The 14,097-nt window shown below is 55.3% G+C and overlaps 1 protein-coding gene across 1 annotated transcript in view; it reads right to left on the minus strand.

The window, feature by feature from the left end:
• The window catches only part of KIRREL1 (kirre like nephrin family adhesion molecule 1), a 98,335-nt gene that overhangs the window by 13,730 nt on the left and 70,508 nt on the right, over positions 1 to 14,097 (minus strand). Inside the window, exons 2-3 of the mRNA XM_029227906.1 lie at positions 4,103 to 4,252; positions 2,120 to 2,269 (exon numbers count right to left, since the gene is read on the minus strand). Coding sequence (XP_029083739.1) covers positions 2,120 to 2,269; positions 4,103 to 4,252 — 300 coding nt within the window. The remainder of the gene's footprint in view (positions 1 to 2,119; positions 2,270 to 4,102; positions 4,253 to 14,097) is intronic.

Consider the following 14,097-nt stretch of genomic DNA (forward strand, 5'->3'; position numbering starts at 1 on the left):
GAAAGGAGTAGCCGGGTTCATCTTTCATCTATTTTACTCTTGGGGCTTCCTCCTGTTCCCCTCATCCACCTAAATCACTCAGACAGGCTATGAAGGCCCACACCCTCAACACTGACCGTGCCCTGCGGACAAGTCAGTCAGCTCCTCCCTCGCTGACTTGCAAGCTTTTGTAAACAAGGTACTCCTCCATCTAGTGTTCCCATCGATATTCTCCTCTGCCAGGAAGCCTTCCCTGATTGAACCAAGACACTGGATGCCATTATGAAGTTCCTGGGATATCTATCGGCTTGGTTGGCCTCTACTCATCTCTCTCTATTTCTCTGTCTCTGTGCTGGGGTAGGAGAGGGAAGGGAGAGTATCAGGGGGCCCTCATTAGAATGGGAGTTCTCCAGTCTAGAAGTAGCACGTTCCAGGATCCAAGCCAAAAGCAGTTAGGGAGGGAAAAAGACAGAAGGTCTCCTAAGAATCTCACGTTCCCTTGGAATGCCTGGTCCGGCGTCGGGGCTCATACACTCTCCAACGAGGCATGGAAGCGGATGTCTTGGCATCCCATGCCTATAGCCCTGGTGGTTAGCTAACTCTTGCTTCCTAACCTCCATCCTGCTTCTTGTTAATTCTTCCCATTTGTCCTCACCAGAGAGGAAAAGCGAGTCATCCACCAGCCCCGAGTCCTAGTCCTTCAGGGTCTTTGCATCCAGAGAAACTGGCTGTCGGGTCCCTCCAGTCCTCACTTCTTCTGACACCTCACATCTGCCCAGACCTTCGGAGTTTACAACTCCCTGCTCAGGGAGCAGCAAAGCGGCAGTTGCTAAGAAAAGGCTGGCAGCCCATGTTACCGATGAGAAACTTGTTGTCCAGAGGTTATGACCTCTTCCGGGTCATGGTGCCAAAAGGGACCAGGTCTCCTGACTCCCATTCCAGGCCTCTTCCCACCACACTCAGATGACTTGTCATGTTCTCACCTTTCTCCCCCAAGTAAGAACATTCCTTGTATCCACACTCACTCATCTCAGCTCCCCCCTCCTTTCCTTCCATCCCTCCTGGGGGTGTCCCCCACTTCAATGATTTCAGGGTTGGGGAGAGAAAATAGAGGGAGCAGGACAGATCAAGTGGAGGCAGGAAAAAAGAAAGGGACAGAGTGGATGACAAAGAGGAAGAAAGAGGGTCACAGGCAGACAGAGCCAGGCCGGAGACGAGCAGAGCAGAGGCAGAGGCCCAGCCCGAGCACCAGAGCTTAAGGGAGACAGAAAGACTGATGGAGCTGGAGGTACCGCCAGGGAGGGGAAGGCACGGAACAGAGGAGGCGAAGGCGTGTCAGAGCTGGCCTCATTCCGTACTGCGTGCAGGAGAGAATCCCCTCATTATGCAAATGGCCCTGGGTGTTGCCATAGAGGGACATCTGTTCTGTATCCCGTGGGCAGCAGCCAGGGGGTGGGGGGGTGGGGGGCTCGGCTTCCGAGACAAGTCCTCCTCCAGCAGCTCCTGCAGACTCAGCCAGGACCCCTGCCCGCCCCGTCCCCCCACCCCGCTCTCAGCCCTCAAAGCCCCGTCCTGCTTCCCTGTTCCCTGAGGAGGGCTCTAGGTGAAGCAGAGAAGAAGGGGTGTGTGCTGAGCGGGGAAAGGAGGGAGCGAAGGGAAGAGGGGCTGAGTTCGAGGAAAAGGAGCCGAGGGGGTAGTTTCTGGGGCTCCGAGGCAGCTGAGAGGGAGAGGAAGGGAGAAGCTTCCAACAAGCCCATCTGCCAGGAGAGGCCCGGTCCCCATGGTCAACATGCCCCCACTCTGGTGGGGAGAGCTTTGTATCCAGAAGGCTGAGCCCCATCCCTGCGTGGCCTGGGCACAGGCAGGGGCAGGGAGGATGCCAGAGCTCACACAGTCCACGTGTCCAGCAGTGGGTGCCCACATGCCCATTTTTTCCTCTTCTATCTGAACTTGGCTTTGGAAGAAGTTTAAAGGATTTGGGGAGGGAAAGCTAGGGAGACAGTGGGGGCAGACATGAGGCCAGGAATAGAGAGGGAGAAGCTGGGAAATAAAAGAGGAAATTGGAGAAGGGGGGACAACCAGGATGCCAAGAGACAGAGACAGGAGGCTGGGGGCCCTGCAGGATGTCGGGGGTTATTACTGAGCACGGTGAGTTTCGCTCGCCGGGAGCGCAGGGCGGCCTCCGTGGCCTGGCACTCGTAAGAGGCGTCGTCAGAGAGCTCGGCATCTGTGATCTCCAGGTTGTACTGCCCGGCGTCTGCAGAGCCCACGACCCGGTACCGTGGCCAGGCTGCAGGAACAGAATGGGCGAGCCCAGGTGAGCCCAGCCCCAACCTGAGGATCGACCTGGACCACCCTGCCCCACAAGGGTGCGTCCTCTCCCCACGTCAGGGTCCGCATCCCATTCCAGGGCCAGCACTCCTCCCTCCACTCCTCCCTCCACCCTCTCCTGGGACCCCCCCCCCCACCAGGGGCCCTTGACGAGGAAGAGGTCCCCGTGCAGACACTGTGACGTCACAACCTCCTACAGTGAGGATGGGAGCCACAAAGCAGGAGGAGTGATGGGGGAGAGCAGAAGGGGGAGATGAGCAGAAGCAGATGAAATCTCCGAAGCTGTTTGCAGACAAATGTCTCCCATAATAATAGGAAAGAAAGAGGAAAAAAAAAAAAAAGGGAGACAGCAGGGAGAAAAGGAGAGAAAGAGGGGAGGGTGTGTGGGCGTTAAGAAATATAGGCCATCACAGCTCAGACATGAGCTCACCAGGGCCAGAGGGAAGCCCAAGGCAGGCTAAGGTCTCACCATCACTTGCCTAGGGAGGGTTGCACGAGGCAGGGTCCTGCCAGCTCCCTGAAGGAGCCCCGAAACCAAGAGTCCCGTCCCCTGCAGAAGCCACGCCTCTGGCCTCTGCAATCCAGTCTCCCTCGCCCTCTGTCCTCCAGGCTCTTGCCCACCCCCTCACACTCTGTCCTCCTCTCCCGTGGTCCCCACCATCAGCTCCCTCCCACCATCTCCCTCTGTCCAGAGGCTATCGATTCTTTTCACTCACTCCATATCTATTGATCTCTCTCTCTCTCCCTGTTTCTTTCTCTTTCTATCATCAGTAGATCCGCCAGCCCCATCTCCTTCCTTCATACAGATTGCTCTATACAGACAAATTTCCCCTGCCTGTCCTCATACACGGAGCCCACAGCAAATAGCCTCAAGTCCTGGACAACAATAAGAATAAAAATACGCCATCCCTCCCTACTTTCACCATTACACTGCTTTACAGTGCGCAATGTGTTTTCACAAAGCATATTGTCTCATTTGGTTCAAAACTCGCAAACGCATGTATAAGGCAGGCAGACCCACAACTATTATGCCTGTTTTACCCAGTAGTAAACTAAGGCCCAGAGAGGTGAAGCGGCTTTCCTAAGGTCACCCAGCTGGGAGGTGGCAGAGGCAGGTCCTGACTCCCCATCCACTCCGCCAGGCGGCCTTTCCAAAAGTATCTTTACTTGTTTTGGAATATAGGAGGGTTTCCCCACCCCAGCACATTATGTTTGTTTCCGCAGTGGCTCCATAGTGCTTAATAAAGGCTTGATGAATGAATAAATACAGTGCTCAGGCTGATAGTAAAATGAATTTGTAACCACTGAGAGGACACTGCCTGGGCATGGGGCAGGAGAGAGGCTGGAGCAAAGCCAGCCTAGCATGGAACATAGAACATAGAAGTTACTGTGTCCTCCCCCTGCAAGAGCAGGGGGGCTCTGGAGCCTCCCAGCACCTCCTGCCTCACCTGGCTGCCTGCAGCTCCCCTTGTGGTGTCTGTCTGTCTGAAGCTCTCTTATGTAAAGGTCTCTTGGTTTCTCTTGATCTCTCAGGCTTCCCGTGGCCTTTCACGAGCCAGTCCACAGCCAGGAGGAAAGGCAGAGCTGTGGGTTTTGGAAAGCAGTGGAGACAGAGCTCGGGAGGAGAGGGAGGGAGACTGACTCACACAGAAATGGGAGAGGGGAGGCTAGAGCACAGAGAAGAAACGTGGTGAGGAACGAAGGGATGTTGGGTCCAGGGGTCTCTGTTGGTGGGGGAGGGATGAAAAGATGGGGTAGTCTGGACACTTGGCTGGCTGCATGGCCCACTCACCTTTGAGGCCCTGGCCCATGCCCAGCGCCAGCCCATCCTTGGTCCATTGCACGATCCCCGAGTAGTTGAGCAGCACGCAGGGGAGCACGGCCCGCTGTCCAGCCACCACAGTCTGGTCGGCTGGCTCCTGGCTGAAGCGGGTCTGGGTCCCTGGCAAGGCCAAAGCGGTACTGGGTAAGGAGATGAGTGAGGAGAGAGGGCTCCACTAAGAGGCCGAGCCTCCCAGGCTTCCACTTCCACCCTGCACCGGGCCCGAGAGAGAGAGAGTTGAAGGCTGGGAAGATGGACCCTCCAGCCCCCGTCCCACTTCAGCCTCAACCCCTTCCCTCCAAGATGCCGTGTGCTCGCCCTGGATTGCTTCCTCCCTCCGTGGCCCATGGGAATGGGTTTCAGGAACTGAAGTACTCAGCAAGCAGAGAAAGTGGTGCAGTGTTACGTAAAGGCCTTAGAGACCAGGCTAGTCCAACCCTCTCATTCTACAGACGAGGACACTGAGGCCCAGAGAGGACACTCACTTTCCCAAGGACGCCCAGTGAGTTAAGGACAGAGCAGGGATAAATCCTGAGCCTCGCTCCCCTGCCCCCAGCCCCCCGTCAATGGGTGGCACCTTCATAACACATGCTGTGGTGATGCCACGGTCCCCCACGATCCCTGAGACATGAATATACCACCGTACCCCTACTTGGACTTGTGTACGTGGCCAACGTGAGGTCGCGCGTGTGTGTACAACTATGCCAGGTACAATTCCCCCTTGAACACATCAGGTACATAAAGGCAGGTTCTAAGGGACGGGCACGTCCACGTGTACGCATATGAGCTTCCTGGATGACGGTGAATCCTAAACAAAGTAGCTCTGAACCCACTTCTTGCACACTTTCCCCATTCCGTGTGTTCACCCCTTACGCCCAAGCTCCAAGGGCATGAGTGCATACACACGGATACACCTGCACACGCCCGGCCTCCCGCCCCGTGGGAGCTGACAGGCCATGTGACTTTGTTCCGCTCTCCCTCTGGCTGCGGGAGCTACACATGGCTGCCCACTGGCAGCTCGGCCGGGAGCATTTGATTAGAGAACTGCAGAGTAATTGCCTTTAATTGTGGAGCCTAAATGGAGCAGGGAATTGGATTGCGGGTTTCTTCTCCCCCCACTGCTCCCACCCACCCACTCCAGCCAACGCTGGTCAGCCCGGTGGTGGGGCAGTCCTGGTACCATGCTGTGACCATCAGCTTCCCGCGCTGGGCCCCAGGAAATGGAGGGGCTGCGGGACAGCACAGGGAGAGGTCTGGGGCTTCCCACGCACGTCCCCAACCTGTCACACACTGTAACCCAAATCAGTTTTACCCGGAACTCTGGGGACTCCTCCCCCTTCTTTCCCTCCCCAGCTCCCAAGTCTCTGCAGAGGCCACAGTCCCCAGATCCAACTCTTCCCAAACCCAGCTTTGCAAAATCTCTCTGATCCTCCATCACTCCCGTGTGTAAGCAAACAGAACTGTCCCCCCGCCATTCCAAGACCTCCCTCTAAGACACCAAAATCAGGACCCTCGTCTTCTCATCACCTCCCTTCTTTTTCCTCCTCCAGCTCCATCTCTCCCCTTCTTTCCAAACCTGCCTCATATTCCCTTCACCCAGGAAGTCCTCCCAGGTTGATCTTTACCTCCAGCTTGTCCCATCTTTCAGCCCTGCTGTCACAGTTCTATCCATGGCATTTCCTGTCTCACGCTATCAGTCTATGCCCATGCTTTTGTTTGCCATGGGGTAGAGGGCAGCTGGTGGGTGACGGTGTTTGCCTTATCTGTTTCACTAGAATGGGAACCTCTCCTCAAGGCCAAGGGCCATGCTGTCTTTTCTCTCTGAACCTCCCTGGACATTCGACAACCAGATTGGTAGTTGCACATAAAGAGGACTGAGAGAGGGGGCGCAGATAGGAGTGGATTGATGCCAGCATATGATTTAATACAAAGAGGCAGCCTCTTTTGGTTAAGTGTGCAAATCCAGCTCTTTGGGTTTGCAGGGGGTCAAGAAGTTAGAAACAGCAGCTCCCCAACTCTGCTGACCTGACGGCCCATCCATGTCTTCTAAAGGAAAGGAAAAGGCTCACCCATATTTCCTGGGATTAGGGTGGCAGAAGCTGAGATCCTGGGGGAGGGGTGGGTCAGGTGAGTAAGCCGGCATTACTAATTCAGGCATTGCCCTCATTATTATTCAAATTTATTCATACCATTGCGCATTTCTCTAGTGCAGCTACAGGCTGCAAACTCTCCACACTCACGTTTCTCCTTCCCACAGCCCCCGGAGCCCAAGTCAAGGGCTTGCGAGTAGAGTGGCCTGTGAGCCCTGGCTCAGAGATGGAATTTATATTCACAGCTTTTCTGCGTGGGGCCTGGACACCCTGGTGTCCTGTTGAAGTCTCCCGAGGACAGTGAGAAGCTGGTTCCATCCACTGGGAGCGAGGAGGCAGCTCATCCCGCAGCAGGATGGAGTCAGAGTGGAGTCAGAGTCAGCGATGGGCATCTTGCCGGAGGGAGGAGTGGTGTGACCTTGGGCTGTCACTGCCCCATCCCAGCCTCCTCCGTGTGCTCGCCTGTACCTGTGACAAGTCTAGACTAAGTATTGCAAACTCCCTTTTAAGAGCAGAGGTTTAGGAAACAGACTTAGGTTTGCGTAGTGCCTCTGCCACTTCCTACCAGTATGACTGTGGCCGAGTTACTCTCTAAGCCTCTTTCTCCTTACTGGTAAACTGGGGGATGATGACGCTTACCTGGACTGCTGAAGAGTTAAATGGGATGAGCTGGATGACATGCCTGGTACATTCCCTTGCCTGTGCCCACTGAATGGTAGCTATGACCCTATTTATCCTGGGCAGTTAGATAATCAGAGGGACCGGTGGAAACATGAGCAATGACATGACAAAGAAGATATCTGTCGTCCTGCGGATTTTGAAATAGTTGCCTCTTGGCATAGGCCTGGTTGAAGCAATTTGGAGACGGGGGAATGGAAGCAATAACCCAGAAAAGAGTCCAGAGAGGAGGGGAAACAAGGGGTCTCAGGAATTTAACTTGATGGAAAGGCCGTGTAGATCCTGAGCCTGCAAAAGTGGCAAGCAATGTTGGTTGGCCCCAAAACAGCCCCTGCAGCCAAGACAGTATCCGAGAGAGAGGCCAGATGCCCACGGGTTGTCCTGACCTGGATCAAGATTAAGAGAAAGCCCCAAGCCTGCCATGGCCAAGTCCCACTCTCCCTATTTTGCCCACTCCAGGCTTTTCTCCTTGTCTCCAGGTCCTTACACAGGCCTTTCCTGGACAGAACACTGCTCCCTCCCTTTCCCTTGGGATTCAAATAGTCACCTTCTCTGTGAAGTCCTCCTTGCTTGCCTGCATGCCCTCAGAGCTCTCTGTACTCACTTCCCACCTCTGCTATAGTAGGTCCACGCTGCATTGCCCACCCCTTCCCAGCCCAGGGGAAACTCCTTGCGTCTGGACTGTGTCACTCAGAGCACCAGTCCCATCACCCAGCACAGGGCCTGGCTGCCAGGCCCACAGCAGGTGTTGCGAATATGTCTGTGGATTGATGGAGTGAGAGTGAGCAAATGCTTGAGTGAACAGTCCTGCCTGCGCAACCCCATCGAGGGAAGGAGGCAAAACACCCCGTTCCCCAGGTCAGGCTCACAGACCTCGGTAAAGGCAGACAGGGCAGGAGAGTGGAGGGGCGGGACAGGGCTCTCCCTGCTGGGGGGGGGGGGGGGGGGGAGGAACGGTGCTGGGGGCAGTCCTGGGAGGCTCCCTGAAGGAGGGAGTGTGGAGCAGAGCTGGGACAGGTAGGGGGGAAACAGAACTCTGGAAGTTTCTGGTGCAATGACGGGTATGGGTGAAGAGGGGATACGGGGATTGCTGAGAAAAAGAGCCTAGAAAGTGAGCCATGAGTGCAGGCATCAGACAGGCACAACAGGAAGGGCAGAGGTGGCGTTACCAATGCAAAGGAGGTACTGGGTACATGTCAAGAAGGCACCAAGGACCATCATCAGTGATCTCACAAGAACACACACAGATCAGAGAACACACACATGCCTCAGAGGTCCCGGGGGCCTGGGCCTTCCACCGGCCATGACGTCTGCGACACCTGTGACATGGAGCAGAGTCTGCATTGGAACCTGGGGGGTAGGGGTGGTGGTGAAATGTCAGCCAGATGCTGACACCCCACTTCCAGGAAATAAAACCAGGGCAAACCAAAATGCAGGGGACTGGCTGGATGTGGGATGGGACTCAGGAAGAGCCTGAACACAAACAGAATGGTGACAAAAGACCAGCCTCCAAAGCAGCAGCAGCAGCACTGAATCAGCAGCCTTGCCTCCCTGGCAACTCCAGTCTGGGGCGAGTGCAAATCCACGTGTGTGTTTTTAAGTGAATTCTCGCCTGCTTTCATCCTGCTGCCTCCCTGTCTTCAGACACCATCACAGATGTTGGTGAGCTCTCAAGCAGCCGTTGTGAAGGCAGACAGAGAAGAAGTGTGCTGTACACAGCCACACGGAGACTCACACACTTACAGACTGATGGGGAGGCTGGCAGAGGCGCCAATGACACCGGGAAGCGGAGACAAAGACAGACCAGGCAGAGGGAGAGTGAAAGAGAAAAAGGAGACTGGAGGAGAAGCAGGAAGGGAAGAGGAGATCTCAGAAAGAGGCCAGGAAAGAAAAAGACACAGGCCCAGGGCAGAGAAACAGAGAGAAAAGCACTGGGAAAGGCCCAGTGATACAAAGACGCCCAGGCGCCACAGAGACCCAGGCCAAGGCAGGAAGGTGATGGTGAATGTGGCCACAGGGGGCCAGGACCTCATCTCCAGCTTGGTTCCGTCCTTCAGACGTGTTGCCAGAAGGCTGGGGGGTCTCAGATTCCAGATGGGTGCCATGGGGTGGGGCTTCTGGGCTCCTCCCCTATTTCCCACCAGCTTCCCCCCCAGCCCTCCTTCCTTCTAGGTTAACCCTGGCCCTCACCATCCCACCCCATAACACAAAGCTCCTCTGGCCTCCACCTTGGAATGGTTCCCTCCCCTCTTCTTATTCCGCATTGTTTGGGCTTCTGGTTATAGCACTTATCACAGCCTGCCTTGGATTAAAAGTTACTCATGTGTGTGCGTTTCTGTCTTTCCCGGTCTCCTGGGAGTCCCTGGAGAACAGAGTTGCTTGGATTTACCTTTCTTGTCCCTTCAGTCCCAGCAATGTTCCTTAATAATGCTAACTCCCAATTAGAAGATGCTGACTATGTACTGGGCACCAGTGCAGATGTCTTAGAGACACCGTTCCCATCATTATAATACAGGGCACAGTGGCGGTTATGGTCTCCATGTTACAGTAAAGGGAAATAAGACTCAGACAGGAAGTGGCAGAGATAGCGCTCTAGGCACTGTGCCGTGCTATGGGAATATCCAAGAAGTATTTCCTGAAAACACTGGACTCATGGCCTCCACCCCAGAGGACTTCTGGTGCCCCCAAGCTCTGCGCCCATCTGCTACTTCTGATCTCCACTCTATACTCAGACTTGCATCTTCACTGTGTTTACCTCCTGGGAGGGCGCTGCTCCCTCCTGAGATCTGGGGGCCGGCCTGTACCCTATAGCCACGCAGGACTTGCCCCGCATGCTGCAACCAACCATCGGAGAAGGCTTGATGTAAATATTCCTACATGAAGGGAGAGTGGTTCCAAAGGCTGGCAGGACCATCAGTGGCACCTAAAGAGGTTTTCAGTCAATTGCAAATGTCACCCTTTAAGCCGCCAACGCCCACCAGTAGAAGTGGTAGCAATAATATAGCCTCTGCTTATGAAGCGCCAGACACTGTGCCAAGTACCTCACAAAGACTAGTTCACTCAATGTACACAACAACATGATGAGGGAGGTACCATTAGTATCCCTCATAAGGACCTAAGGTTCAGAGAGATAAGCAACTTCCTCCCAGGCACACAGCTGGTAAGTGTCGGGGCCTGTAAGCAAGGCGAGGGGCTGGAACACCTGGCTCCCCTGGAATGCCATCTCGCCAGCGTGGCTACTGCTGCCTTCCACCTCTCACCACCCCCTGGGCCTCTTAGCTCAGACTCTGGCCATTGTGCAAACTGGGGCCTCTCTGTCTCCCCTTGACGCTGTCCCCTCACTAGGACACCCTCTCCTCGTCTCTCAGCATCACCCCCCTCTCCTTCCCAACGCTGATCTTCCTGGGGTGACACTGCCTTCCAGCTCTGCTTGCTCTCCACCTCCCTGCTCCGTCCTCAGCACAGCACAGGAGAGGCCACCTATCCCCATCTCTGTGTGTGAACACATCTCCTGTTCCTGCTGGGCCTATCCCCGGGGTTGGGGACTAGATTCCCACAAAGGCCTGGTGAGGACAGAGAGGTTGAATCCCATTTTTGACTGAGAACTAGGAATTGACCTCTACATCTATCGTAGAGAGGCTGGGAATGCTTACAGATTCTCAGACACAGCTGTGGAGTTCTTGTGGACACATATGTACCACGGCACATAAGCACACGTTCACTGGTGCGTGCGTACGTGCGCACACACACACACACACACACACACACGCACACACAGTCTTTTGCATCTTTGCATTCAAGTACAAGTTTCTGCACTCATGTCTTGGCACATGTACCTTGATGGTCGTGTTCCCGGAGCCTTGCCTGCTATGCCAGCTGGGAACAAGAGAGGGAGTGGAGGCAAACACAGGAGACGCCAAGGAAGCCGGGCTGCAGGAGACAGGGGTGGTGGAGGCCGAGCCCTGTCTCCCCGGATTTATCAAATGAGAAGTAATGAACCCCCTGGGCCGGAGCAGTCCCCATGCTCTCCACTCCAGATCGTTGCTGGTTCAAAGGGAAGAATTTGATTCGCACCGACAGCTTTCAGATGGAACTAAATCTCTCCACACTCTACTGTTCCTTCTGCCACTCTCCCTCCCTCTCTCTGCCCTCACATCTTCGCTCTCCCACCCTCCCCCAAGAGCTTCTCCCCCACTATCCCAGCCATCCCCTTCCTGCTCTATGAAAAATACAACAGCCAGAGAGGGCCCCTCCTGTCCATTGGATTCTCTCACGGAGAAAAGAGGATTGCAATTCTCTGGGCTGGGCCAGCAAAGGGGAAAGGAGAGGAGGAAGGGAGATTTGCACTTTTGACAGAGGAGGCAGGGGAGAAGGGAGGAAGGGAGATTGGGGCAGGGTGGGGGGCGGGGGAAGAACGAACTGGCTGGGGCGGGCAGAATGAGGACGAGGACAGGAGAGAAAGACAGAGACCCCGGCTGCCCACAGCAGAGACATAGAGGCAGAGAGAGAAGCAGGTTCAGAACCCTTAGACCAGAAGCTGCCAGAAGGGAAGTACCACGCCTGCCCAGCCGACTGGTCATGAGGGGTGTGGGTCTGCTGACTCTGCCTTATACAGAGCCCAGCCCAGAATCCAAAAGTGTCCAAATGTGATGTGACCTAGAGACTATAAGCCCCTCCTCTGAGAGGTCAGGGGTCAGGGGTCAGAAAGCTGCACCTACTTGCTCCCAGCAGATAAGCTCAGGCTTGGCTGTGAGTAGAGGTCTGTGATATGGACATCAGATGAACACCCCAAAGACAAGTTCCTCAACATTCAAGGACTATTATGGCCCCCAATCTGCTGCCCACCAGCATTTACCATACCAAAGTATCTCACAGTGTGAAGTGAAAAAGACACAGTGGGCAGCAGGGGCCTCAGAAGCGGACACCTCGGCTCCACTGGCCCACCTACCTTCACCCCCTTCCCACTTTTGGTCCTTTCTCATCCCAGGAGGCCAAAGCCGTAGGCAGGAGAAGCAGTCTCTCCTCCCTCCCCACAAACTGCTTGGCCAAGCCACCCCGATGTCTATCTCCAAGGCTGGGGTATGGTAGGGACAGCTGAAGGGGAATCTTTCCAGGGACCAGATGGGCTTTTACAAGTGGCCACAATCTGGCCTGGTTTCCTTGCATTGAACAGACCAGAGAGGCTGGCTGCAGAGGCCGGCCGTGGGGCTCTGGTATTCATAGTGACAGGGCACAGGAGTTCATTGGTCTGGGCCAGTGTGTTACTCACCGAAAGAGGCAAGAACAGAACCCTGAAAGAGGCCAGGGGAACTGGCCCAGCACCGCCTGCCAGCAGAGACAAGAGCACTCTGGGCCGGAAGTCAGGAGGCGTGGGCTTATCTGGTCCCGGCTCTGCCCCATCCAGCTGCGTGACTGTGGGGGGCATCACTTCACTTCTCTGGGTCTCAGCTTCCTTAAACTGTAATGAGAGGGGGCTAAGTACTAGGCACGGAAGGACCTTTCTGGCTCTGATGTTCTAACATTCTACTGCATCTCCTGCTTTCCTGGGGCCTCAGCCAGACCTTGCTGACACTCCCAAGAACTCAGCCCCGTACCGCAGACAGTGCGAGAGTTGGTGTACCTGGGGCCATCCTGGCATTTCCTTCCAGCAGGAGTGTAGAGGGAGGGCTGCAGGTTTATGACACTAAGACAGCAGCTGAGAGAACCCACAGGATGCATCCAGCATCAGAAAGAAAGGCCATTCTTTGATTTCCTCTGTAAGGAACTCCCCATCAGAGTTCCTTGCGTCCCCTTCCACCTTCCACTAGGTTCATGGTGGAAAAAAAGAGGATAGAGAGCAGGCAATCCTGAGTCTCCAAAGTGACCTGCCAGCCCAGACCCACTCACAAGGACGCTGAGCTCCTGGACTAAAAAAGACAGGCAGGTGCAGCTGGAAACGCTCCCTCCACCCTGCCCCATTTGGGCCTCCAGCCCCCTCTGCGCTGCCAGCCGGAGGCACCGGGACCAGACCTGATCTGACAACTTTATGCAAATGTGCCCTGGCAGGGGACCCTGAGAGTGTTTTATGGGAAGGACGATGGCATTGTGAGCCCAAGTGGGGTTGGCTGGAGCAGGTATGACAGGCAGGAGGAGAAAGGGGGGTGGCAGGGATGGTGGACAGTTCTGCTGAAAAACTGAATTTCCATCTGGCTTCAGTGGGCAAGGGGAAGGGCAGTGCAGGGAGAGGAGGCAGGTGGCCGGCAAGGACTTAGTTCAGATAAGAGACAGAGGATAAGAGGAAAGACAGCAAAAGATGAAGAGAGAGAGGGAAGGAGAAGAGAGAGCAGAACAGTCACAAAGCCAGAGAAGGCTGAAGGAGACAGAGTAAGGCCCCAGAGGGCTAGGGTTGGGAGGCAGGAAAGGAAGGAGACCAAATGGAGGAGGGGCCCAAATGCCGGCTCTCCAGCAGTCCCCAAGTCCTAAAAGGCAGGACGCTGAAAGAGATGGCCCAACGTGCAAAGACAAAATGAGAATAGAGAAAAGGGTGGGGAGAGGGAGTCAGACAGAAAAAAAGAGAGCGAAGCAGAAGAGGAGAAAGCTGGTGGCAGGAAGAGTGACAAAGAGGCTGTCAAAGAGTGCTTTTGTGTGTGTGTGTGTGGTACGCGGGCCTCTCACTGTTGTGGCCTCTCCCGTTGCGGAGCACAGGCTCCGGACGCGCAGGCTCAGCGGCCATGGCTCACGGGCCCAGCCGCTCCGCGGCATGTGGGATCTTCCCGGACCAGGGCACGAACCCGTGTCCCCTGCATCGGCAGGCAGACTCTCAACCACTGCGCCACCAGGGAAGCCCGCTGTAAAAGATTGCTTTAAGGGAAGGAAGGAAAGAAGGAAGGAAGGAAGGAAGGAAGGAAGGAAGGAAGGAATGAAGGAAGGAAGGAAGGAAGTTAGGAAGGAAGGAAGGGCTGAAGTGACACTGGTATAAAAGGAACAGAGGGGGGATGGGGATGGGGAGGAAGGAACTGCAAGAAAGAAGCTATGGAGAAGGCAGGGACGATGGATACAAATGGGGAGTGAGAGTCAGGAAAAGAAGTACTGGGACCATCTGGGAGCGGAAAGCGAGGATGAAGATAAGGACACAGGAGGAGAAGGAAAGAAATCGGAGAAGGGCAGGGGGCAGCACAGCTTTGGGGGCTGTGCAGGCGGGTGGGCGGGGAGATCTGG

This window comes from Monodon monoceros, unplaced genomic scaffold, assembly GCF_005190385.1.
Source record: "Monodon monoceros isolate NGI ecotype Baffin Bay Population unplaced genomic scaffold, NGI_Narwhal_1 Super_Scaffold_18, whole genome shotgun sequence".
NCBI lineage: Eukaryota > Metazoa > Chordata > Mammalia > Artiodactyla > Monodontidae > Monodon > Monodon monoceros.